Consider the following 27,776-nt stretch of genomic DNA (forward strand, 5'->3'; position numbering starts at 1 on the left):
AGGAAAAAACTGACTCGAGTTAATAATACAAAGGTCTTTGAGATAACAGAGGAGGAGAAAAAGCAGTATGTACTGGAACTTAAGAACAAGTTTGAGCTTCTGCAGACTGCTCAGGACCAAGATATCGACGAGGAATATTACAACTTTCTGAAAGTGATAAAGCCCAAGAAACCTATAGGGAAAAAGAAATCCAAAGAAGAAAAAATTAGTCAAGAAACACTTGTCATGATGAACCGAAGACGACAAATGAAGAGCAAGAAAAACACTGGCGGGGAGAAAATTGAGTATACTGAGTTATGCAAAGCCATTAGAAAGAGACTCAGAGAGGACATAAGAAGATTTAGTACAAGAAAAGTAGAACAAGCATTAAGGGTAAACAAAGGATTTAAATCAGCAGCCATGAGCAGTAATACAGAAAGACAAATGATACTGAAACTGAAGAATAGCGATGGTGTACTTATAAACAGCAGAGAAGGCATAATTCAAATAGCAGAAGACTACTATAGAGAATTATACAAGGAGCGAGGGAATGATGCCAGCAGTGGGGAAGATAGATTGCAAAGTAGCAACACATACGACATAACCGATATTCTTGCTGATGAGGTAGAACATGCATTGAAGAAAATGAAGAATCGGAAATCCCCGGGGGAAGATGAAGTTACTGTAGAGTTGTTAAAATTGGGAGGAAGAGACATAACACAGAAACTAGCAAGGCTCTTCACAAAGTGCATTAGAAAAGGTGTGACGCCAAGCAGTGCAATAATGCAATCATAGTTTTGCTGCATAAGAAAGGAGATAAATCAGAAATTGGAAATTATAGACCAATTACCTTGTTATCCCACATCTACAAGTTGTTCACAAGGGTCATTACAAACAGATTAGAAAAGAATACTTGATGAGAATCAACCGAAAGAGCAAGCAGGCTTTAGGACAGGATTCTCAACTATGGATCACCTTCACGTAATATCACAGCTAATGGAGAATGAAAATGAAGATAAAACACCATTATGCCTGGCATTTGTGGATTGTGAAAAGGCATTTGACTCCATAAAGCATAAGGCAATGTTTCGGGCACTGTAAAGACAAGGCATAGGTACCCCATATATTATTAGCATTAGTAGAGGCATTTGATGCAAGAAAGCAAGCTTATGCAGCATCAGCCAAAAAAAAAATAAAAATAAAATAAAATAAATAAAAAAAAAAAAATAATCACTTCCACTTCATTCCTGTGTTCGTTCAAAATACCTGTCCAACTGAGCCTTAAACTTATTTAGGCTATCAACTTCCACGACAAGGGATGGACGTCAGTTCCACCAACCAACCACCCGCTGGCTAAAGGAAAATTTCCGCACGTCTATTCTACATCTGTCTTACCTCAATTTGAATTTATGCCCTCTCAGGTGATTATTCTGAGCAAGAGGGAGAATCCCATCAGCATTGAGCATGCTCAAATTCAACGCTTTATACACCTCTATCAGATCACCTCGCTGGTGCCTAGTCTCCAGACACTGTAATTTGCAAAACTTAAGCCTTTCTTCGTAAGAGCACCCCTTTGTTCCATTCACTACTCTTGTTGCCCTTCTCTATATGCGTTCCAGCATCTCTACATCCTTCTTGATATGAGGCCTCCAGGCCTCTATACAGTACTCTAGGTGTGGTCTGACCATTGCCTTATACAAGGGAATAATCACCTCCTTATCCCTGCTAGAAAAATTCCTATATATCATTGACAATACACCATGAGCTACTCTTGCAGCCCGTCTGCACTGCTCAGAGAACTTCATATCTGCCTGCACAACTACCCCCAGGTCCTTTTCATTCTCTCCCACTGTCAGTGTAGTACCACAGAGTTGATACGTTGCTCTGGGGTTGCTGTTCCCCATAGGTAGTACTTTACATTTGTCAATGTTAAACTTCATTTGCCTCCTCTCAGCCCATCTGCTCACCTTTCCAGATCCTGTTGCAGCAGCATAGTGTCAGTAGTGTCCTTGACAACCCTGCCAACCTTCGTATCGTCTGCAAACTTGGACATTAAGCTTGATATACTATCATCAATATCATTTATAAATACAGAAAACAATAATGGACCCAATACTGAACCCTGAGGGACTCCACTAAGAACATTAGTCCAAGATGAGCAGTGTCCATTGATTACCAGTCTCTGTCTTCTCCCCCTCAACCACCCCTTTATCCATAGCAGCAATTTGCCTCCAATGCCACACTGCTCCAATTTTTGCAGCAGTCTTCCAAGTGCAAGTATCAAAAGCCTTTCTAAGATCGAAGTATATAATATCAAAGTTATTCCCTGCATCCAGTTCTTTTGTGACTGCATCATAGTATCCAATCAAATTGGTCAGGCAAGACTTCCCCTTAACAAAGCCATGCTGTGTCCGAGCTATAACTGAAGTCTTGTCTAGATGATCCTGCAGGGCTTCTTTAACCAGTGCCTCCATTAATTTTCCGGGAACAGAAGTTAAACTCACAGGTCTATAATTACTTGTGTCAGCCTTTGATCTTCCTTTGTGAATTGTGGTCACATTTGCACATCTCCAGTCCATGGGTACGTCCCCTGAGTCCAAGGAAGCTCTCATAATTATGGCTAAGGGTTTGCTTACTTCCTTTGCTGCCTCCTTTAATATAACTGGATAGATCCCATCCACCCCAGGTGCCTTTCTTGTCTTTAATTTCAACAATTTCTCCTCCACGTTACTCTCAGTTATTACAAGATTCTCTAGCTTACTGCCAGAGTTGAATACACCTCTGGCATTCCCCTCGCTGAATAACTCCTCATGTGTGAATGTTGATGCAAAATATTCATTTAGTTTGTTAGTTACATGAGCAGGATCATCAACAGTTGACCCATCGATATCCAGTGGACCAATCTGATTCATCCCCTTCCTTCTAGAGTTTACATAAGTAAAGAACTCTTTGCTGTTTTTCTTTGCATCCCTTGCCAAAGATTTCTCGTAATCTGCCTTCGCCTGCCTAACCTCCTTTGTAACTTGGTTACAGATCAACTTGTATCTATCATAGGCTTCTGTGTCATGTGTTAATTTGTATGTATCCCATGCATTTTTCTTCTCTGCCATATGTCTCATTAGTTCATCTGACATCCATTTAGGCCGAAACCTTGAACAATATTTCGTAGTTGGTATGTACAGCCTAGTAGCTTCCAAGATAAGTTCTTTGAATGCTTCCCATTTTGAATTTGCTGTTGGTAACATCATCAGTTTGTCCCACTGTATAGAATTTAAATACTGTCTCAGTCCATCGTAGTCGCCTTTACGAAAGCAATAACCCTTCCCTTTACTCCTAATGGTAATTACCTCATTGAGTAAATCCCACTTCAGCACACTGTGATCACTGCCACCTAGTGGTTCATTTATCTGCAGATTCTTAATGCATGAAGAATCACTACTGATAATCAAATCAAGAGTATTACTCCCTCTAGTTGCCTCCCGAACATGCTGATGTAGAAAACAATCATCCAATAAATGCACAAAAGCCTTGCTAGTGTGTGAGTGACCAGCCCCCAAATTCCAGTCAATATCTGGGAAATTAAAATCCCCCTTTATAAGACTCTCTGATTTACTGGCCTACTCTATTTCCCTGTACAGTTTCTTATTATACTCATCAGAGTCATTAGACCTTTAGCACACTCCTACTCTCAATTTTGATCTCCCAATGCTTATGTCACACCAAACTGACTCGACACTGCACTGTCCAGCGATGTCGACTGGCTTCACTTCCTTGGATTTTATGTATTTCTTAACTAATAGCATAACCCCTCCTCCCTTCCTATCCTGTCTATCCTTTCTGTAGACGTTGTGCTCCCCAAATTCCAGTTGTGCATTCCTTATATCTGTGTGACACCACGTCTCTGAAATCCCAACGATATCTTCCTTTGATGTTTTGAGCAATACCTCAAATTCGTCAAATTTATTTACTAAACTCCTAGCATTGGTGTACACGCAAGTATACATGCACCTATTCTTTTTCTTACCTACCCTAACACAACCCATGTGTTTACTTGTACCCCAATGATTCCCAGCAGTCTCTGAAATATCCTGCATCTTATTTTCCAGGATGCTGCTCATTCCAATAGAAGCAGTGCAAGAATCACTTTCACCTCTGCCAGTGGCTACTGTTAATTAGTCCTTGTATCCCCCCAATCTAGCAGTTTTCCGACCCACCTAACACTGCCTCGATAGCATCAGCAAACATTCTTGCACCGTTTCTAGTTAAGTGTATCCCATCCCTGTAGAAGCAGTCTCTCCTGTTACAGACCAGGCTGAAAAAAATTCTACCCCTTGAGCCTTGCACAACCTTTCCAGGGCTGAATTGATCGACAGGGCTCTCATCATATACTCCCTCCTATCGTGTCTGGGCAGAATTGCAGACACTTTCAAATTCAAACCTAATTCATGGCTCTTTTTCAACAGTTACCTGTACTTGTTAAGTAATTCCGCCAGTCTCCTACTCTTAATATCATTAGTGCCAACGTGAACAACTATATTACCTTTTGTGCCCTTAAAAGATGATATCTGCTAAAAGATGATATACGACATATCCGATATTCTTCCTGATGAGGTAGAACATGCACTGAAGAAAATGAAGAATCAGAAAGCCCTGGGGGAAGATGAAGTTACTGTAGAGTTGGTAAAATTGGGAGGAAGAGACATAACACAGAAACTGGCAAGGCTCTTCACATAGTGCATTAGAAAAGGTGTGACGCCGAAGCAGTGGAATAAGGCAATAATAGTTTTGCTGCATAAGAAAGGAGATAAATCAGAAATTGGAAATTATAGACCAATTAGCTTGTTATCCTACATCTACAAGTTGTTCACAAGGGTCATTACTAACAGATTAGAAAGAATACTTGATGAGAATCAACCGAAAGAGCAAGCTGGGTTTAGGACAGGATACTCAACTATGGATCACCTTCACGTAATATCACAGCTAATGGAGAAAGCAAATGAATATAAAACACCATTATGCCTGGCATTTGTGGATTATGAAAAAGCATTTGACTCCATACATCGGGCACTGGAAAGACAAGGCATAGATACCCCATATATTATGATTTTGAAGAAAATATATGAGAGTGCTACCTCGTTTATCAGACTAGACAAAGACAGTAGGAAATTTAAAATCGAGAAAAGAGTTCGACAAGGAGACACAATATCTCCGAAGCTGTTTACTGCTGCCCTTGAGGAAGCTTTCAGAAGATTAAACTGGTTGCAGAAAGGAGTCAATGTGAACGGAGAGTACCTAAACCATTTACGATTTGCAGATGACATTGTGGTCATAAGCGATGATCCCAAAGAATTAGAGGAAATTCTTAATCAGTTATGCACAGTTAGTAAGGATTTTAGACTAAAGATGAATATGGCGAAAACAAAAGTAATGATGAACAAGTATGCCACAGAAAGGGAACTAATGATTAAAGGAGCAGTAATTGAATAGGTGGAGTCATATACTTATCTGGGAGAAGTTATGAACTGTAGTAATGATAAAAAAAAAGTGGTGAAACCCATGTTTAGTCTCTAGAGCAAAGTTTCCGGCATCCCCCCCCCCCCCATACTTCTCCTTTAACCCATGCACTGTACTAAGTACTATATGTTTTGATACCTTTCATGTTTGGGGTTTTCATAAAAAAAAAAAAAAAAAAAAAAAAAAAAATGGCTGGAAGTCAAGAGAAGAATAAATTTTGGATGGATAGCATTCAGGAAATATAGTCACATACTGAAGAGCAATATCCGCAGTCTGTCTGAAACGTAAAATAATGAACCAATGTATCTCCCCACCATGACTTATGGAAGTGAAACTTGGGCACTCACCAAAAAAAATGGAAGAGAAGCTGAGAACTACACAGCGAAGAATGGAACGTATTATATTGGGAATCAACTGTTAGATAAGAAGAGAAACACATGGATTAGGCAGCAAACTCAAGTGAAGGACATTCTTATCAAAACTAAAGAACTCAAATGGTCTTGGGCAGGACACATAGCTCAAAGACATGATGACAGATGGACTAAGAAAATAACAGAATGGTACCAAAGAGGAACTAGAAGAAAACCTGGAAGACAAAGGCGGAGATGGATAGATGAAATTCATGAGTTTTTGGGTAGTAAATGGAAGGCCAGTGCTCAAAACAGAAGGAACTGGAAAGATGCTGGAGAGGCCTTCATCCTGCATTGGATTGAAAATGGCTGATGATGATGATGATGAGGAACCATGTTAACCTGGCACTAATTATTTTTTCTAATGTTTTTCCTAAACAGCTAATTAAAACAATAGGTCGGTAATTACCGGCAGAATTACTTAACAAGTAATTCTGCCGCAAATTGCTGCTATGGATAAAGGTGTGGTTGAGGGGGAGCAGACAGAGAGTGGTCACTGTTGAAAAAAAGCCGTGAATTAGGGTTGAATTTGAAAGTGTCTGCAATTCTGCCCAAGTACGATAGGAGGGAGTATATGATGAGAGCCTTGTCGATCAATTCGGCCCTGGAAAGATTGTGCAAGGCTCAAGGGGTAGAATTTTTCTCAGCCTGGACTATACTTGTTAACAGAAGAGACTGCTTCTACAGTGATGGGATACACTTAAATAGAAAGGGTGCAAGACTATTTGCTGATGCTATCGAGGCAGTGTTAGTTGGATCAGAAAACTGCTAGCTTGGGGGGAGACAAAGACTAATAGATTAACAATAGCCACTGGCAGAGGTGAAAGAGATTCTTGCACTGCTTCTATTGGAATGAGCAGAAGCCTGAAAAACAAGATGCAAGATATTTCAGAGACTACTGGGAGTCATTGTGGTACAAGTAAACACATGGGTTGTGTTAGGGTAGCTAAGAATAGAAACAGGTCCATGTATTCTTGCATGTACACCAATGCTAGGAGTGTAGTAAATAAATTTGATGAATTCGAGGTATTGCTCAAAACATAAAAGGCAGATATTGTTAGGATTTCAGAGACATGGTGTCACACAGATATAAGGAATGCAGAACTGGAATTTGGGGAGTACAACGTCTACAGAAAGGATAGACAGAATAGGAAGGGAGGAGGGGTTATGCTATTAGTTAAGAACACACAAAATCCAAGGAAGTGAAGCCAGTCGACATCGCTGGACAGTGCAGTGTCGAGTCAGTTTGGTGTGACATAAGCATTGGGAGATCAAAATTGAGAGGAGTGTGCTATAGGCCAAATGACTGTGTTGAGTATAATAAGAAACTGTACAGGGTAATAGAGTGGACCAGTAAATCAGAGAGTCTTATAATGGGGGATTTTAATTTCCCAGATATTGACTGGAATTTGGTGGCTCGTCACTCACACACTAGCAAGGCTTTTGTGGATTTATTGGATGATTGTTTTCTACATCAGCATGTTCGGGAGGCAATCAGAGGGAGTAATACTCTTGATTTGATTATCAGTAGTGATTTTTCATGCATTAAGAATCTGCAGATAAAGGAACCACTAGGTGGCAGTGATCAGTGTGCTGACGTGGGATTTATTCAAAGAGGTAACTACCATTAGGTATAAAGGGAAGGGTTATTGCTTTCGAAAAGGCAACTACGATGGACTGAGACAGTATTTAAATTCTATACAGTGGGACCAACTGATGATGTTACCAACAGCAAATTCAAAATGGGAAGCATTCAAAGAACTTATCTTGGAAGCTACTAGGCTTTACATACCAACTAAGAAATACTGTTCAAGGTTTAGGTCTAAATGGATGTCAGATGAACTAATGAGACATATGGCAGAGAAGAGAAATGCACGGGATACATACAAATGAACACGTGACACAGAAGCCTATGATAGATACAAGTTGATCTGTAACCAAGTTACAAAGGAGGTTAGACAGGCGAAGGCAGATTACGAGAAATCTTTGGCAAGGGATGCAAAGAAAAACAGCAAAGAGTTCTTTACTTATGTAAACTCTAGAAGGAAGGGGATGAATCAGATTGGTCCACTTGATATTGATGGGTCAAGTGTTGATGATCCTGCTCAGGTAGCTAACAAACTAAATGAATATTTTGCATCGACATTCACACATGAGGAGTTATTCAGCGAGGGGAATGCCAGAGGTGTATTTAACTCTAGCAGTAAGCTACAGAATCTTGAAATAACTGGGAGTAAAGTGGAGGAGAAACTGTTGAAGATAAACACAAGAAAGGCACCCGGGGTGGATGGGATCTATCCAGTTATATTAAAGGAGGCAGCAAAGGAAGTAAGCAAACCCTTAGCCATAATTATGAGAGCTTCCTTGGACTCAGGGGAGGTACCCATAGACTGGAAATGTGCAAATGTGACCCCAATTCACAAAATAGGATCAAAGGCTGACACAAGTAATTATAGACCTGTGAGCTTAACTTCTGTTCCAGGAAAATTAATGGAGGCACTGGTTAAAGAAGCACTGCAGGATCATTTAGACAAGACTTCAGTTATAGCTCAGACACAGCATGGTTTTGTTAAGGGGAAGTCTTGCCTGACCAACTTGATTGGATACTATGATGCAGTCACAAAAGAACTGGATGCAGGGAATAACTCTGATATTATATACTTGGATCTTAGAAAGGCTTTTGATACTGTTGCACATGGAAGACTGCTACACAAATTGGAGCAGTGTGACATTGGAGGCAAATTGTTGCTATGGATAAAGGGGTGGTTGAGGGGTAGAAGACAGAGAGTGGTAATCAATGGACACTGCTCATCGTGGACTAATGTGTTTAGTGGAGTCCCTCAGGGCTCAGTGTTGGGTCCATTATTGTTTTCTGTATTTATAAATGATATTGATGATGGTATATCGGGCTTAATGTCCAAGTTTGCAGACGATACAAAGGTTGCCAGGGTTGTCAAGGACACTACTGACACTATGCTGCTGCAACAGGATCTGGAAAGGTTGAGCAGATGGGCTGAGAGGTGGCAAATGAAGTTTAACATTGATAAATGTAAAGTACTACACATGGGAAACAGCAACCCCAGAGCAACGTATCAACTCTGTGGTACTACACTGACAGTGGTAGAGAATGAAAGGGACTTGGGGGTGGTTGTGCAGGCAGATATGAAGTTCTCTGAGCAGTGCAGATGGGCTGCAAGAGTAGCTCATGGAGTATTGTCAATGATATACAGGAATTTTTCCAGCAGGGATAAGGAGGTGATTATTCCATTGTATAAGGCGATGGTCAGGCCACACCTAGAGTACTGTATACAGGTCTGGAGGCCTCATTTCAAGAAGGATGTAGAGCTGCTGGAACGAGTACAGAGAAGGGCAACAAGATTAGTGAATGGAACAAAGGGATGCTCTTACGAAGAAAGGCTTAAGTTTTGCAAATTACAGTGTCTGGAGACTAGGCACCAGCGAGGTGATCTGATAGAGGTGTATAAAGCCTTGAATGGTTTAAGCATGCTCAATGCTGATGGGATTCTTCCTCTAGCTCAGAAAAATCACCTGAGAGGGCATAAATTCAAATTGAGGAAAGATAGATGCAGGATAGACGTGCGGAAATTTGCCTTTAGCCAGCGGGTGGTTGGTTGGTGGAACAGACTTCCATCCCTTGTGGTGGAGGTTGATAGCCTAAATAAGTTTAAGGCTCAGCTGGACAGGTATTTTGAACGAACAGAGGGGTGAAGTGGAAGTGGGGTTTTTTTTTTTTTTTATTTTTTGGCTGATGCTGCATAAGCTTGCTTTCTTGCATCAAATGCCTCTACTAATGCTAATGCTAACTAGGCGATCAGGATAAATTGTTGGTACCACATAAAGTATGCCATACATGTGTTGAACACCTTAGAAAATGGAGTCAAGAAAAAAAGATGTGCTTGCCATTTGCTATTCCTATGGTGTAGCGCGAGCCAGTATATTTGTTATTTTTGGTTTTTAGGAGCATTAGCAACTAAGGCCATATTGCTCCAGGAATATGTGGTGGTCATTCCCTGACCTTTCCGCATCCTTCGTATTTGGTGGTCACGGGCTCGAACCCCGGTTTAATTAAGAAGCATGTGCTACGCACTGTTGCTCCTGCCCACCTGGCTACGGAGACACCTGCAAACGAGTAAGCCACGCCAAATGTTACTTTTGTGTGTGTGACGTTAAAGGTTACAATTCAAAAAATATCCAGACACCAAGGACATCAAATATCCAGATCTACCATCAGCCATAAGACCAGTTCCGCATGTAGTTGATCTGCCTGTAAAACCTCCACCAGAAACTTTGGAGTTCACATCTTCCACCGAGGGAGAAGCTAAAGAGGTTGGTGAAGAGAAATGTTATAAACCAGAAAATATTTTAACGCGACAGCAATTCACGCAAGTCGAACTGAATGATTTAGTAAGGGACTTAGGTCTTCCAAAGTATGCTGCTGAAATTCTGGGATTCAGACTTCAAGTGAAGAACTTACTTGCTCCAGGTACAGAAATCGTGAAAGGGAGTTTACACAGTATTTTTCCCAAGAAGGTCCTCTCGTATATTGCAGTGATATCGCTGGTTTAATAAATGCCTTAGGAGCTCCATCATATGTTCCTAGTGAATGGAAACTATTTATAGAATCTTCTAAGACTAATTTAAAACGTGTTCCCTTGTATAATGTAGATAAGTACACATCTGTGCCAGTTGCTCATTCAGTCTACTTAAAAGAAACTTATGACAATTTAAGGTTGCTTCTGGAGAAAATTAAATATCAAGATCACGAATGGCAACTATGTGGAGACTTAAAAGTGTTATGTATGTTGTTGGGGCAACAGGGTAGGTACATTAAAATGCCATGCTTTATTTGTGAATGGGATAGCAGAGCTAAAGCGCTGCTTTGAACAAAGAAGTAATGGCCTCGGAGGCACAATCTTACACCGGGGTCAAAAAATATTGTGCACGAAAGTTTGGTGAAGCCAGATAAAATACTTTTACCTCCACTGCATATCAAGTTAGGCATAATGAAGCAATTTGTTAAAGCATTTAATAAGGATGCTTTAAGTGCCTTTGCAGTAAATTTCCCGGTTTATCTGACGCAAAACTTAAGGAGGGTATCTTCATTGGTCCCCAAATGAGAAAATTGGTTTTAGATGATCATTTTGAAACTACTATGACTAACATTGAAAGGGAAGCCCGGATTGCTTTTAAAAGTGTAATAGAAAACTTTCTAGGAAATCATAAATCACAGAATTATGAGAAAATTGTTCAAAATATGCTCGAAAAGCTTTGCAATTGAGGTTGCAATATGAGCATAAAAATTCACTTTTTGCACGGCCATCTTGATTTTCCCCCCAAAAATCTTGCACAGATGAGTGAAGAACAAGGGGAGGGATTCCATCAGAACATAAAGGAAATGGAGCAGAGGTACCAGGGAAGGTGGAACAAGCATGATGGCTGACTACTGCTGGTGTTTAAAAGGAGAGGAACCTGGCAGTGTACATAAAAGAAAAACGATTAAACATTCTTTTCAAACAAAGAGACGAAGGTCTGATTAATGAAAGTTTCAGAATTTTGATTAATACTTGTTAGTATTTACGTATTTTTTGATATATGAAAATGTAATCCTATCAATTTGTCATTACTAAAGACAATACAGTTATATACTTTGTAAAAAAAACAGTACTTTTTATTTCTTAAATTGTGATGTATCTGGATGTGATAGAAAAATATCTAAGTCATATTTGAAATCACAGCAACATATATGGGAAGTAAGACTATTGAAATTCAAACCCCAGTGAACAAACTTAAATTTGACGGGAGTCCTTGAAGTTGTGACAGACATTCAGATATGGCAGACAGGCTGTACTTGGTACCTGGGAGTCTAAAACGCTGATGAAACTGATATTCGGGTGACACTCAAGTCAAGTGGACCCAATTTCTGTGAAATCCAGAAGGTCTGTGACAGCCAAATCCTCTGCTGGTACCTTCACGAGGGTGGGACTGTTAGTAATGCTGGGTATAACCTCCATGCACAAGTACATGGTAGGTGACCACCCAAGTGTGAACCAACATAAGCAGGGGTCGAGGTGTGGCACCCACCCCACATGGAGGAATGCTGCCCCTCTGTGTTACCAGGCAGTACTAGGTGGTAGATGACTCTCATCAATCGGTGCAATACCACCACTTTGCTTATTGGAGGTTCGAAATGGTGGAACCCATGTTTAGTCTCCAGAGCTAAGTTCCAGTCAACCCTTCCCCATCTCTTCCATCATACAGTATGATTGATGACTACTGAGGTTATGATGAACATTGTGGCGTGATCCAATATTCCTTACATTTCGAGGGTACAGCTCTAAAACGGTGTTCGGAGCCCGGCCGCTAGTTAGTACGCTGGGCTGAACCTATTGGTAACTCTCTAGGAGGCTTCCGGATCAGCTAGTGTATAATCTTGCTATCTCTGCTCTGCCAGATAGCGACTGGAGGGAGTCCGAGTAGTGTGTATGTGGGGACGGGAGCATTGTCGAGGCCATGCTATGTCAAGAATCTGGGTATATTCTTACCATGTGTATGCCATTTCCAAAAATTTCATTACTTCATATAGAATGGCCCACCCACTTTTTCTTACTAGGGAATACACAATGAATTGTCAAACTAATTGAGCAAGCTTATCTGCGAAAAGATCTAAACCTCCCAAACACTTCCTAATTAATTTCACAAACATTCGTGGTCTCAATTCTAATCTCAACAATGTCCATTTCCACTTGCAGTCTGCCAAACCCCATGTACCTTTTCTGACAGAAAATCAGTTATCGGTTGATTCAACTACTGGTTATCGGTTGATTCAACTACTGCTATCAGTTATCGGTTGATTCAACTACTGCTCATCTCAGTTACCCAACTTATTCGCTGTATGATTCCTTTCGCCTCAAAGGTGGTACTTGTGCATATGTCCTTTCTGATATTCCCTGTCAAAGACTTGGTATTTTGGAATCTCCTCTTTTCGATCTTCTCTGGCTTAAAATCTGTCTACCTCATTGTGTCAAATTCATCTGTTGTCTCTACCGTTCTCCAAACTCCACTAATCACTTGGAGCTCTTTAACTTCCTCTCTTTGCAACTTGACTTTCTCCGGTCCAACTTTCCTAACAGTGTGGCAATTTTCCTTTGTAATTTTAATGTTCACAACTCCAACTGGCTTCCGTTTTCAAGTCACACTGACCCAGCTGGTTGAGATGCTGAGGCTTTTGCAATTACTAATGACCTTGCACAGATTGTTCATTTACCTACAAGAATACCGGACAATCCTAACCATACAGCCAACACGCTTGATCTTTTTCTCACAAACAACCCTTCTAAGAACACGGTCGAAGTGAGAGGTCCTTTAGGCACTTCAGATCACAACTTGGTGATTGTCTCTTCTCCAATGTAGCCTTTATCTCATGGTTATTCCCAACCTTGTATTGTTTGGCATTAGGAGAATGCAAAATGGGATGACCTGCGAGATTTCTTTTCTTCTGTTCCTTGGTCAGATTACTGTTTCAAAACTTCTGATGTCAACATTTGCTCAGATCGTGTCAGTGAAATTATTCTTGCAGGAATTGAATCCTTTATCCCACTCCACTTTAAAATCTCATCCTTTATCTAAATCTTGGTTTTCCAATAAATGTGCTAAGGCTACTCAAGAGAAGAATGTTACATATCGTAATTGGCTTGTTTCTAATTCTTCAGTTTCAATTTTGTGCCTACACCAAAGCCCGCAACAATTGTAAAGCAGTTATTAATCAGTCTAAACTAGAGATTGAACAGGCTAAGAGTAGAAAACTTGCTTCTTGCCCTGATGGTAGCCGAGCATTCTGGTCTCTTGCCAAAGCTATTGGCCGCAACTTTTGCCCATCTCTGCTCCCACCTCTGTCCAAACCAGATGGTTCTGTTCTCACTTCAGGCAAGGATAAAGCTGAACTGCTAGCATCCCATTTTTCTTCCAACCCTTGTTTTAATGATCTTGTAAAACACCTCCCACCATTCTCAACACGTTCCATTCAATGCTTCCTGTGGTCTTCCAACAAAAAGATGTCAGAAGGATTTTGACGAATCTTGATGCTAAGAAAGCTCCAGGTCCTGATGGTATTTCTCCACTTGTTCTCAAAACCTGTGCTCCTGAACTTACTCCTATTCTTTGCCACCTTTTTTCACTTTCTTATTCCAAAGATGTTCACACATCTTTCCTTCTGCTTGGAAATTTGCTCATATCCAGCTAGTTCCTAAAAAAGGGTGACAAATCCCTCCCATCCAATTATTGTCCCATTGCAATTACAGCCAGGCCTCGCATAACGCGAGTTCGATTAACGCGATTTTCAGTTAACGCTATTTGAAAAATTATACCACTTTTCACTTTACACAATGTAAATTTCCAGTTAACGCTATTTTTTTTTTTTTTTTATGCGATAGTTGAAAAAGATTTGAATCGCGCGTTAAGCTTACCGCGAGTCGTACAGTGAATAATCAAACGTTTGCCTGCTGCCCGCCTTGGTGTGTTCCATCAACCATTGGAAGATGTGTTACTTGTTTGTCTCCTGCTAATAAAGTCAATGCGCACTTGCATAAAAATTCAAATTTTTAAATGAGTCAGATGAAAATGTTACCGCGAAGGAGATAACGGTAAAAGAATTAGATGAAATCTTTCGTATCGCAAAGAACCTCAAACAAAAGGTTTGAGGTTTTCTGAGGTAATTATTTCGCCAGGGGCCAGAGAAGATTATTTTCGGCTATCAGAAATTGATTGATGAAAAGAGAAAGTCAACACTGTTCAAATATTTCCGCAACATTCATTTCTTCATTGTGTATTTTATGTCAGAGGTTCCCAAACTTTCTCGGTTCACAGCGCCCTTAGTGTCTCAGTAATTTTTTCAAGGTGCACCCAGACCAAAAGAAATACCTAACAGTTCCATTTAGTAGCTAGGTCCAAACAACTTAATAAGAAATGCTGAAACTGTGAACTACCTCGAGCTAGTAGGTCGCGCAGTGTCCGACAGATGTCGAGTATCGCTGTGTTTCCCTCGAAAATTTAAAATATTCCGTAGCGCGCAGTTTGGGAACCGCTGTTTTATGCAGTAAACATTTAATTCCATAATTATTTTCATTATATTTTACATTGTATACAGTTAAAAAGTTATTTAAAAGGTATTTTTAAAACTCTTTATGGACATTCCAGAAGGTCAAGGACCAATTATAATTTTTCCTATTGATTATTATATTCGATTAACACGTTTCCGTTTTGCACGATGAACTCGCGGGACGAATTAATCTCGTTAATCGAGGCCAGCCTGTACTTCTACTCTTTCTAAAGTAATGGAGAATTCAATTAACCGCTAACTCTTAAACTACCTAGAAACCTTCCGTCTGATCAACGATCGCCAGTATGGATTCCGTCAGTGTCGATCTACTGGTGATATTCTGGCTTATGTTACCCATTTATGGACTAATTCAATGGAAAAGTTGGGTGAAACACAAGTAATTGCTCTAGACATCTGAAAGGCTTTCAATCATGTTTGGAATAAAGGTCTTCTAAAAAAGCTTCCATCTTATGGTTTGCCAACTGTTTTTTGTAATTGGTTATCTAGTTTTCACTCTGATTGCTCACCAAAGTTGATGGTAGATGGCTCTCTGTCTTCTAACTTCTCCACTAATGCCGATGTCCCCCAAGGTTGAGTTCTTTTCCCCACTCTTTTCCTCTTGTATATTAATGACCTTCTTCCATTGACTGGAAATCCTATCCATAGTTTTGCCAATGACAGCACATTGCATTCCACTTTCCATTTTGAGAAACCTTGTGCTGCTCAATCAGCTTCAACTTTTCGAAAATCTGCTACCAATTCCTTAAATGCCGATCTTCAGGTAATTCTCCAGTGGAGCAAAGAGAACTTAGTTGATTTCAATCCTTCTAAAACTCAGCCTTGTCTTATATCTCGCAAAAAGGATTCTTCTGCTCCTATGCTTATCTTTGGTAATACTCCAATTTCTAGGCAAAATGATATCTCTTTTGGGATTACCCTGACTTCTAATCTCTCTTGGCACAAGCACATTGCAAATATTGCTTCCTCTGCATCTAAAAAACTTGGTTTTCTCTTTTGCTCTCAGCATTACTTTTCTTCCAAACAGCTGCTCACTCTGTACAAATCGCAAATCCGCCCTGCCATGGAATATTGTACTCACATCTGGGGTGGTGTCCCAAAAACCTCTCTCAGGCTTCTTGATTCCATTCAGAAGAGAGCAGTTATGTTAATTAATGACTCCTCTCTAACAGAGTCTCTCCACTCACTGTCTCATAGACGTATTGTTTCTACTTCATGCCTTTTCTACAGATACTTCCATGGGCACTGTTCTTCTGAATTGGCTTCTATAGTTCCCGCTCTCTCTTTCAAAACAGTCCGAACATGTGCTGCCACCAGCCAACATCCATTTACTGTCCAACTTCAAACTGACAGAACCAACTTTTCATCTTCCTCATTTATTCATTCAACTGCCGTTTTCTGCAACTACAGAAGTTCAAGTCCAATGTCAACAAATATCTTCTTTCGTCTTCCCGACCTCCAACCCAACCACAGTACTAAGTACTATAGGTTCTAATACCTCTTGTGTTTAGGGTCTACAGAAAAATAAAATAAAATAAAAAGCAAGAATTCATGGTGACATTAAGGAAACTTGTGAGGTAGAAATCTGACAGCTTAAGTTGACAGCTTAAATGAATTCAAGAAAGAACTGGACAAACTTTTAGAGGAAATGGATGTGTGAAATGGGATTTTTTTTTTTTTTTTTGGCTGATACTGTATAAGCTTTCTTGTGTCATATGCCTCAGCTAATGCTTATTTTAAGCACAGTAACCAAAATTTTATTTTCAAAGATTTATGTATAGTGCACAGTATGGGACAAAAGTGCCAATCTGCATTCAGACAGGAATACTATGGAGAAATTCTGGCAAGAAAAATATTAATACCATTTATTTTACTGTCTCAAAATAACCACATTTCTTTTGTCTGGTATTTGTAAGTAAAAACCTGTAAATTGCTAATAAATAAATAGAAATAGATGGTTAGTCTGTGTTTTTATTAATCAATATTCACCCTCTAAATGCAACTTAAGATTTTTCAATGCTTTCTAATATATTTAAAAATTGCCCTTCATAACCTTTAAATTCATTACATAAATTCATTATATTACATTACATTTCCAGTTCCTTATTTTTTTGAAATCTTGAAAAGAATTCTAAGCAAAAATTAATTTTTCATTACTTTAGTTTTTTAGTAAATTTTTTTTGTAAATAATGTTTTTTTTTTTTTTTTTTTTTTAAAGTTTCTTACTGTTTTTCTTTTTACAACAAATTGCTGCCTGCATGGTATGTAAATACAGTAAACCCCCACTATTCGCGGTTTCGCGTATTCGCGATCGCCGATTTAATATAAAATGAAACCTAAAAAAATGTGAATTTTAAAGCGCCGTGAATATTTTCCGCCATAAAAAAACATGGGCGTGGCTAGAATTATCTTTCCCGGTCAAAACAGCGCTCCGTGGGTGAGGGGAGAGGGGTGACAAAATCGCGAGCGTGGATGTTTCTCGCTAATCTTTGTTCAGTATGTGTTATGCGCTTGTCATAGAAGGTTTCATTGTTTGCTTTTAATTTATACGCTTATAAATTGAATAAATTTATCAATTTATAAATTGAGATGCTTACAAAAATAATAAATCTACTGTTTTTCAGTGTAAAACAGACTTTTCGAGCGTGTTAACGGAAGAAAGTGACTTTATTGTGGACAAGTTCTTTCTAACCTCTACAAAAATATGGCTACGAATAACAAGGGAAATGTGAAAAGATCAAAGAAGGTGATGGATGATACATTAGCGAATAAAATTGAGTTATTAGACAAAATTTCTAATGGTGAAAGTGTCTCAGTGGCAAAACATTATAAAATCAATGAGTCAACGGTATGATCAATCAAAAAATTGGAATAAAAAATCCGCCGTAGTGTCCGTGAAAACGTAATTGCTTCAAAAATTTGCTCTGTAACTCGTGATGTTAAATTAGAAAAAATGAAAAAAGCTTTAAATCTGTGGAGAGAAGACCGAACTCAAAATAAAATTCCGTTAAGTTCACTCATCATTCATGAAAAGGCAAAACTCCTTTATCAACACTTTAGCACAACTGGTGATAGCACTGGCGGGATAAGTTTTTTTGCTAGCAATGGCGCTGGTTTGAAAGATTTGTTTGAAATTTCTAATAAATATTACATTTAATATTAAATTGTTTCTTATTTTCATTTCGATGCCATATGCTTGCATTTCACTATGTACATAGTTATAATATGAAGGTACATATAATACATACATAGACAAAATTTTAGACTAGTTTTTCTTATATATTTCATACTTTGGAACGGAAACCCTTTATTACTATGGGAGCCATAACTCAGTATTTGCGTTTTCGTTATTCGCGACATTTCTCAGGAACGTAACCCCCGCTATTTGCGGGGGTTTACTGTATATGCATTATATTTTACCACATGGCCTAAAAAGACAATAACTGATAGCACTCACCAATTTCGAATTTTCTATCTCTTAAAATGGGTTTTTTCATCTGTAGTTAACATTAAATGAAACATAATTATTCTGGAAATTACATATTGCATTTAGCATAGTAATAGAAATTATACATTCTCAAAAAAATAAATAAATAAATCACTGGTTATGATCAATAATTAACCTGCTGACAGAAAAGCTGATTCCGGCTTTCCCCTCCCCACCAAATCCCAGGTGGAGAATTTCGTCCCGAAGAAAATGTAGGTTTTTCTTATCACCCCCATCTCGGCAAAGAGTAATATCTGCTTATTTGCCTATATTTTAAGGAATGTTTTGAATTCATCATTCCGTTTTTTACCATAAACTTAGTAAACTACTTAAGCGTATACATAGTAGAAACACCAACTAAAACACAGAGAAGTGTCAACCCCTTTTGTTTTTGAAATTGTGTGTGTGTGTGTGTGTGTGTTATGGGATTTTTATTACAGTGTTCTTTTAGAATTTACGACAGTTTCCAATTTTTTTTTCAGAAAAGAGAAAAAGTCATTGATGTTTGCATCGTCACTAATAATATGTTTTAATGTCATTGGTCCTCGAAGATTTGTCAGGGAGTACAGGACAGATGTTCTACCCTGTTGATAGTGAGGGCAGTCAATCAGAATGTTTGACTGTCAAATGTGCTGAATAGTGTGGACACTGTGGAGGATCCTCTCCTGTGAGTAGATGAAGGCAAGTCATATGTATGTCCTATTCATGCCTGTGCAAGTACCACTTTTTCTCTTTATACTGTTTTGGTGCTGGAGCACCAAAGCTTTGAATCTCGTTTCAACTGATAAAGTTTATTATTGGTTTGGATCTGCTATAGTTTTTTCCACTGTGCGAGACATGCTGTTTGTATGAAGTAATTATAGTCAGAGCCTGGAACAGGGACAGAGGTTAAATCATAAATTAACGGATTTTTGGCAGTTTTGTCAGCGAGTTCATTCCCCTTTATCCCTGAATGTGCTGGGATCTAGCAAAAGGTCACCGATAGATGACATTCATCAATTTGTAATAAGAGGCTTCTGATTTGATTTAACATGGAGTGAACCTTGTAGGAAAAATTTTGCATTGCTGAAATTGAGCTGAGAGAGTCTGAGTATACCATGTATTTTAAAGATGGGTAGAGGTTTCAGGTAGATTCAGGTTTTCTAAAGCTAATTTTATTAAATGAAGTTCTGCTGAGAAGCTTCTATCCTCAGGTGGAAGGGCAGCTGAAATGACAGTAGAGGGAAATACTGCTGTTGCTCCAATGGCTGAATGTGATTTGGAGCCATCAGTATATACAGTGGATTCCGGTTATTTGGGCCACCGGTTAATCGGGGTAGCTGTTTATTTGGGGCAAATCTTAAAAAACAGAATCGAATTTAGAGGTGTATAAAGCCTTGAATGGTTTAAGCATGCTCAATGCTGATGGGATTCTTACTCTAGCTCAGAATAATCACCTGAGAGGGCATAAATTCAAATTGAGGAAAGACAGATGTAGGATAGACGTGCGGAAATTTGTCTTTAGCCAGCGGGTGGTTGGTTGGTGGAACAGACTTCCATCCCTTGTGGTGGAGGTTGATAGCCTAAATAAGTTTAAGGCTCAGCTGGACAGGTATTTTGAACGAACAGAGGGGTGAAGTGGAAGTGTTTTTTTTTTTTTTTTTTTTTTTTTGGCTGATGCTGCATAAGCTTGCTTTCTTGCATCAAATGCCTCTACTAATGCTAATGCTAATCGAGAAAATAGCCATGGTTTACTTCACTTAATTGGGACAGCATGCCGTTTAATCAGGGCAGGAGACCGCAGCACTGGAGTTTACCCAATGATTGTCTCCAACAATACCATGTACTTCGGTCAGATTTCTGGAGGTTACAACCATAAAATAATAAAAACAATTAGCAGTCACCTGTTTATTGGGCTTTTCTGTTAGTGCAATCTATCATAAACAGATAGTAAACTCAATCTTATTGAATTTGCGATAATACCGACAGATGGAATTCTGTGGGTTATTATGGTGGAATGTGTTTACACTTCCATGGTATCTTCAATCATATAAAAAAATTTATTTTCAGAATCTTCTCTTCATTCCTATTTTTAAAGCTTTGTAACTTGTTACTCTGTTCTCACTTGCGCGTATCATGTTACTTTCAATTTGTGTGTGCCGTGTTCTTTGTTGTTGACTGCTTATCTTTTTGCTGTTTTATTAAATTTTAACCTCCACCCACAGGGGCTCACCTCTGGTGAGTATGGACTTGGCACACCCAGGATCCTGAGCTAGATATCATCATTCTTCTCTTTCTTGGTGATTCCCTTCTCTCTCTCTCTCTCTCTCTCTCTCTCTCTCTGAGTAACTCGGAAATTTCTCTTGGCTGGTGCAGCATAAGTCTCAGGCTTCCTTGCACTATGTGGCTAGTAATAATAATAATAAAATGTCAGTGAACAGAAATGTTAACTTGTTAGTATGTACATATTACAGTACGTAATAATTATTCCGATTATCATGTATATTCTTACGATTTTCCAGTATCATTTAATTTTTTAATTGGTAAGGTTATAAAGGGTAAATTTGTGCTTTAATATATCTTTACTTTTATAGCCTGTGGATAATATTCCTCCTATTTTCGCTAATTAGAATCGCTGTTTAATAGAATTACAATTAAGAAGTAAATTACAATTATAATTTACATTCTGTATACACCAATTTACAATTATAATAATATACAATCTTAATATTTATTATTTTTGATTTTCATTTGATTAAATTTTTAAGGTTCTCTTTTCTCTCTCGCCATCCATCTATGTTACTTTTACCAATTGCTTTTTCCTTTGGCTTTACTCTCTACAGTGCTTGCCAAGAACATTCTAAATGGACAGGAGTTAGAAACTAAGTTTATGTGAGAAAAAGCTATCAAGGTATATACTTCCTTTCCAACACCTGTGTTTTTTTGTAACTTCTTACTCTTATTTTTATACTTCATTATATTTATTTTGCTTGAATTTATCTGTCTGTACAGACTTTAGTCTTTTACACACTTCAGATTCATAATGTGTTATCTCGTCTCTCTCTCTCTCTCTCTCTCTCTCTCTCTCTCTCTCTCTCTCTCTCACACACACACACACACATACTTATTTACCTCTGTGTGGTCCTGTTAGGAAACTTTTCTTTAAATTTCACTGCTTGCTTGTGAGAGTTGCAACTCTGTTCATTTTCCCTTACTTTAGTTACTTTTTGATAATGAGAATTCCTAATAGGAATAAAGGAATAAGGTTAGCGAGAATTAAAAGCCATTAGACATTATTTACAATATATAAGCTGCTAAACTACTGACATGAACCGTAAAATACACTATTCATTAAAAAATTCAACATTCATATACAGTGTTTCAAATAAAAGACACCGTTTACCATTATGAACAGCATCTCATTCCAGAACCTCTACCCATTCCTTGATCACAATGGACCACCCATCTCAGTGATAAGGATATAAAATAAAGTAAAAGAATGGAGATAACACCATAAAAGAATCTGAACCATGATTATTCGATCAGGATTCAATACCATTGGTCAACCGAGGTTCAATAATTCTTTGATGACATCTCCCATCTCTTGGTTTCTAGGGTTCCATTATCACTAAGAGGAATGGCGAATATGATTAAGAACAGGCAGAGGCCAAAATTATTTAGTACAGTCAGTCCTTCTATAACATGTGTTTACACTAAACGAATTCGATCATACACGATTTATAAATAGGGAAACAATATCTTATATAACATGAACCGAATTCGCTTATACACGATTCACCTTTGTGTTTACAAGAAATGGCAGTCAAACGCAGAATCACTCCAACTGGACGCAACACGATAGGAATGAAGAGAAGATTCTGAAAATGTATTTGTTTTTTATATCAGTGAAGGGGAAACACATTTCACCATAATAACGTAAAAACCCACACAATTCCAACTATCGGTATTATCGCAAATGCAATTAGATCGAGTTTATTACCAGTTTATAACAGATTCCACTAGCAGAAACGCAACTGGAAATTGTTTTTATTGTTTTATGGTAGTAACCCATAGAAATGTGCTTTAGTAAAATGTGAGGTGTTAATAGTGTATCTCTGCCTTTACGGTGTTGTTTATTCAGTTGCTACATGCGCACAGTTTTGTTTATGTGTATCAAGCGTGCCTCCTCGTTTTGTAATTGTGCTTTATTCCCTAAAAATGAGTAAAATACTTAAAAGGTGTGAAAAGGAAGCGTCCTGGTGAAGACACTGCAGATTCAGAAAGAAAAAGAAAAGCAATATCGATAAACGAAGGCGGACTGGGTCAAAAATTCTTACCCGGGAAAATTTATAGTGGCCTCATACCATGGTTTATGGCCAAAATCACACCGGCCTCCAGCCCACCAGGGTTTCCCCGGTAAGGCTTATGGCCAGTCCGCCTCTGTCGATAGAGAAAAAATATGAAGTTGTGAAACACTTTGAGCGAAATGAAAGACCCTGTGATATTGCATGTGCTATAGGCCTAAATGAAGCAACACCGAGAATTACAAAGAATGCAGAGAAAATGAAAACAACTTTCATAGCAGGAACAACTCAAAGTGTAATTAAAATCCATTAGATTAAGACACAAACAATTGGAAGAGGTGGAACGGCTGTCATCTGTTTGGATAGAAAATCAAACAAAAAACAAGGTTGCTTACGATAGAAGCAAAAGCATTAGCAGAAGTAAAATACGTAAGTATTTTATTACGATTATTTACTGTGTTTGGTAATGTTTTGGTTACAAATGTGTGTTCAATCTTAGGTTGTCGGCACCTACCCCTATTTTTCCCATAGGGCCTGTTGTTTATATTGCACGATTTTGCATTGAACGAGGGTTTTTAGGAACACAACTATCGTGCTATACTAGGACTGACTGTATTAGCATTTAGCAATGGCCACATGGTGCAAGGAAGCCTATGGCTTATGCTGCACCAGCCAAAAATAATAATAACAAAATAAAATAACAAAAAATAAATAAAATAAAATAATAATAAGAGAAAAGGAAAAAGACAACCTATGCAACACTAGGCGAAAATAAAATTTTTCTGAAATCCATTCTAAACATCTCCCCCCGTAACTTGAAATTATGGCCCTTGTTCTAGAATCATTTATAACTGTAAAAATTTTGTCCTTATTCATTTTGCTTATGCCTCTCAGAGCATTACACACCTCAATCAAGTCTCCTCTAAGGTACCTAGTTTCCAAGCTCTGCAACCCACATATTCAAAGTCTCTTCTCATATTGACGCCCTCTTGCTGTTCTCACCAGGCGAGTTAGCAGTAGATGAGGCATATGATGCAAGAAAGCAAGCTTATAGAGAATCAGCCAAAAAAAACCCTGAGGTGTACAAGGCATTGTATGTACACCTCAGATCACCTCACAGGTGCCTAATCTCCAGATGCTGCAACTTACAGAATTTAAGCCTCTCCTTGTAGGAGAACTCTTTTGTTCCTCACCAATCTTATCTGTCTTTGGACCCTTTCAAGAAGAACAATGTCTTTCTTTCGGTACAATCTAAACGTAAGTCGTCGCTCCTCATAATTGTTCGATAATTCATTGATAGGACACCATGGGTCTTCCTTGCAACAAGTCTACAATGCTCTGAGAACTTCAAGTCTGACCGCATCGTAATAGCTAAGTCCCTTTCCTGTACTACCGGTTTTAATTCAACTCAGTCAAGTGTATAAGTTATTTTGCGGTTACTGTTCCCCAGGTGCAATACTTTACACTTTGCTGGATTAAAGCATAGCTGCTATTTTTCTGACCATCACTGACGTCTATCTAGATCATTCTGAAGAAGATCTGCTTGGCGGCGATCATTAACTACTCTACCAATCTTTACATCATCTGCAAATTTAGACATCACGCCCTCTATCCCTTCATCGATGTCATTTATGTAAATCAAAAACAACAGTGGACCTAATACTGATCCTTGGGGAATCCCACTTCTTACATCAACCCAATCTGAGAAATAACCATTTATCACAACCCTCTGCCTCCTGCCCTGAAGCTATCCATCTATCCATCTAAGGATTTTCCCTGTGATTCCAACCTGTTCCAGCTTATAAAGTAACTGCTCATGTGGGACTGAGTCAAATGCTTTGATGAGTAATCAGCAATTAGCCCAAAATTCTTATCAAACACATAACAAGTAAATGATAGGAGCATGATCCAACCAAAGATGCCATTGTATTAGTATTAGTATTAGTATTAGTAACGGCCGCATGGTGCAAGAAAGCCTATGGCTTATGCTGCACCAGCCAAAAAAAAAAAAAAAAAAAAAAAAAAAGTTGACAGCTTAAATGTGGAAGTTGACAGCTTAAATAAATTCAAGGAAGAACTGGAAACACCTTTGGAGTAGGTGAGAGGTAAATGGAATCCTATAGATGCTGTATAAGCTTGCTTTCTTGCATCATATGCTGCTGCTAATGCTAAAGATGCAGCAGAATCAATCAAGGATTGAGGCAAAGGTTCAGTTAAGTTGTTGTTGTTGTTGTTGTTTGTTATTTAGGAGCATTAGCAACTAAGGCCATATTGCTCCGGGGATATGCGGTGGTCATTCCCTGACCTTTCCGCATCCTTCGTATTTGGTGGTCACGGACTTGAACCCCTGTCTAATCAAGAAGCGTGTGCTACGCACTGCTGCTCCTGCCCACCTGGCTACGGAGGCACCATTCAGTTAAGATGTCAATCTGTATAAGGTTTCAAGTTAAGAGAAGTTAGAGCAATCAATTTGAAGTGTAGTAGAGCCAACTGAAAGGTTTAATCTGCAAAATATAACCAGAATTAAGCCAAAGATTCTGTAGAGGAGATAAGAACTAACAGAATTTCTTAAGAGAATGGCAGTTGGATATCATATAGGGCACCTCCGTAGCCAGGCGGGAAGGAGCAGCAGTGCGTAGCACACGCTTCTTGATTACACCGGGGTTCAAACCCGTCACCAACAAATACGGAGGATGTGGAAAGGTCAGGGAATGACCACCGCATATTCCCGGAGCAATATGGCCTTAGTTGCTGATGCTTCTAAAAACCAAATAACAAAAAACAATATCATATAGGAAGAAGTCTATGTGTGTGCTATTGCTCAGAAAAGTCAACATTCCTAAGCTGTAATATCGGCAACCTGCCAAAGAAACTGGAATCCAAGGGATGGCACTAACCAAATAAACAACTAAGTAGACATAAAATACTGATGGACAGGAAGCAACATGCTTTTAGATGGCTCATTACTTCACCTCCCTTAAACTCTAGAGAATCTGAATTTGGAACTGAAAGCAAAAACAGAAATCCTGTATGTACTTAAACAAGACATGGATTTTCATTAAAGGGCTACAGCTCACAAGCCTCTAACAATGAAAATAATGCACACCACTCACTGGCACATGCCAATCAACAATGAAAATTTATTGAAATCGGTCCTGCAGTCCAAAGAGTAATACTACACTCTTTTTGAGTTCGATGAGGATGTGGATATGGAGGATGCCTAAAATGCTTACTATCTCAGTGTGTTATCTGAACTGTGATTCACTGAAATGATTCATGCCACGGTATGGAAGTATGGATTATCATATGGATGTTTGGGAGATTTCATAGTTTTTTTTCTTTCCCCCCTTCTTTTGGGGGGGCTTCTTATGGTATGGACTAGGTGGACAGTGCATGGAAATGTGAAATTTCATGGAAGTGACCTTTAACCTTAAAACACAAAAATGATTCATGCCACGGTATGGAAGTATGGATTATGAATGCATACTATACTTTTTTTTTTTCAGATAGTATGAACCAGAGCTGTAATGCTCGATACGTTCTATGTTGACATCAATATTTGTAAAGTAATAAGAGAAGTTTACCTCAATATAATACGTATAACACTTCTGTATGATACTCTCCAGAAATTAAAATGAAAAAATCGAAAAGCATACATTAGAGTAACAAATAGTTTAAAAAATTTTAAAAATCAATTTAACACAATAAAACTCAATTTAACGCAATTAATGAAAAACTGCAAAACGATTTTCCTTCCTCAAGCTGACAACGCTTTTCGACCGTATGTTAGTAGCATTTTAGTAGCATTAGTAGATGCATTTGATGCAAGAAAGCAAGCTTATGCAGCATCAGCCAAAAAAAAAAAAAAAAAACCCACTTCCACTTCACCCCTCTGTTCGTTCAAAATACCTGTCCAGCTGAGCCTTAAACTTATTTAGGCTATCAACCTCCACCAGAGGGGATGGCAGTCTGTTCCACCAACCAACCACCCGCTGGCTAAAGGCAAATTTCCGCACGTCTATCCTACATCTGTCTTTCCTCAATTTGAATTTATGCCCTCTCAGGTGATTTTTCTGAGCTAGAGGAAGGATCCCATCAGCATTGAGCATGCTTAAACCATTCAAGGCTTTATACACCTCAGTCAGATCACCTCGCAGGTGCCTAGTCTCCAGACACTGTAATTTGCAAAACTTAAGCCTTTCTTCGTAAGAGCACCCCTTTGTTCCATTCACTAATCTTGTTGCCCTTCTCTGTACTCGTTCCAGCAGCTCTACATCCTTCTTGAAATGAGGCTTCCAGACTTGTATACAGTACTTTAGGTGTGGCCTGACCATTGCCTTGTACAATGGAATAATCACCTCCTTATCCCTGCTGGAAAAATTCCTGTATATCATTGACAATACTCCATGAGCTACTCTTGCAGCCCGTCTGCACTACTCAGAGAACTTCATATCTGCCTGCACAATCACCCCCAAGTCCCCTTCATTCTCTACCACTGTCAGTGTAGTACCACAGAGTTGATACGTTGCTCTGGGGTTGCTGTTTCCCATGTGTAGTACTTTACATTTGTCAATGTTAAACTTCATTTGCCACCTCTCAGCCCATCTGCTCAACCTTTCCAGATCCTGTTGCAGCAGTGTAGTGTCAGTAGTGTCCTTGACAACCCTGCCAACCTTTGTATCATCTGCAAACTTGGACATTAAGCTTGATATACCATCATCAATATCATTTATAAATACAGAAAACAATAATGGACCCAACACTGAGCCCTGAGGGACTCCACTAATAACATTAGTCCACGATGAGCAGTGTCCATTGATTACCACTCTCTGTCTTCTCCCACTCAACCACCCCTTTATCCATAGCAGCAATTTGCCTCCAATGTCACACTGCTCCAATTTGTGTAGCAGTCTTCCATGTGCAACAGTATCAAAAGCCTTTCTAAGATCCAAGTATATAATATCAAAGTT

The 27,776-nt window shown here is 38.8% G+C and overlaps 1 protein-coding gene across 1 annotated transcript in view; it reads right to left on the bottom strand.

The window, feature by feature from the left end:
* Positions 1-27,776, bottom strand: part of LOC150084470 (uncharacterized) — a 428,998-nt gene that overhangs the window by 87,592 nt on the left and 313,630 nt on the right. Inside the window, exon 8 of the mRNA XM_090375238.1 lies at positions 21,635-21,745. Within this exon, the coding sequence (XP_090231364.1) occupies positions 21,635-21,745 (111 nt within the window). The remainder of the gene's footprint in view (positions 1-21,634; positions 21,746-27,776) is intronic.

The sequence above is a fragment of the Mastigoproctus giganteus genome, chromosome 6 (assembly GCF_048544385.1).
Source record: "Mastigoproctus giganteus isolate SK-2022 chromosome 6, ASM4854438v1, whole genome shotgun sequence".
Taxonomy (NCBI): domain Eukaryota; kingdom Metazoa; phylum Arthropoda; class Arachnida; order Uropygi; family Thelyphonidae; genus Mastigoproctus; species Mastigoproctus giganteus.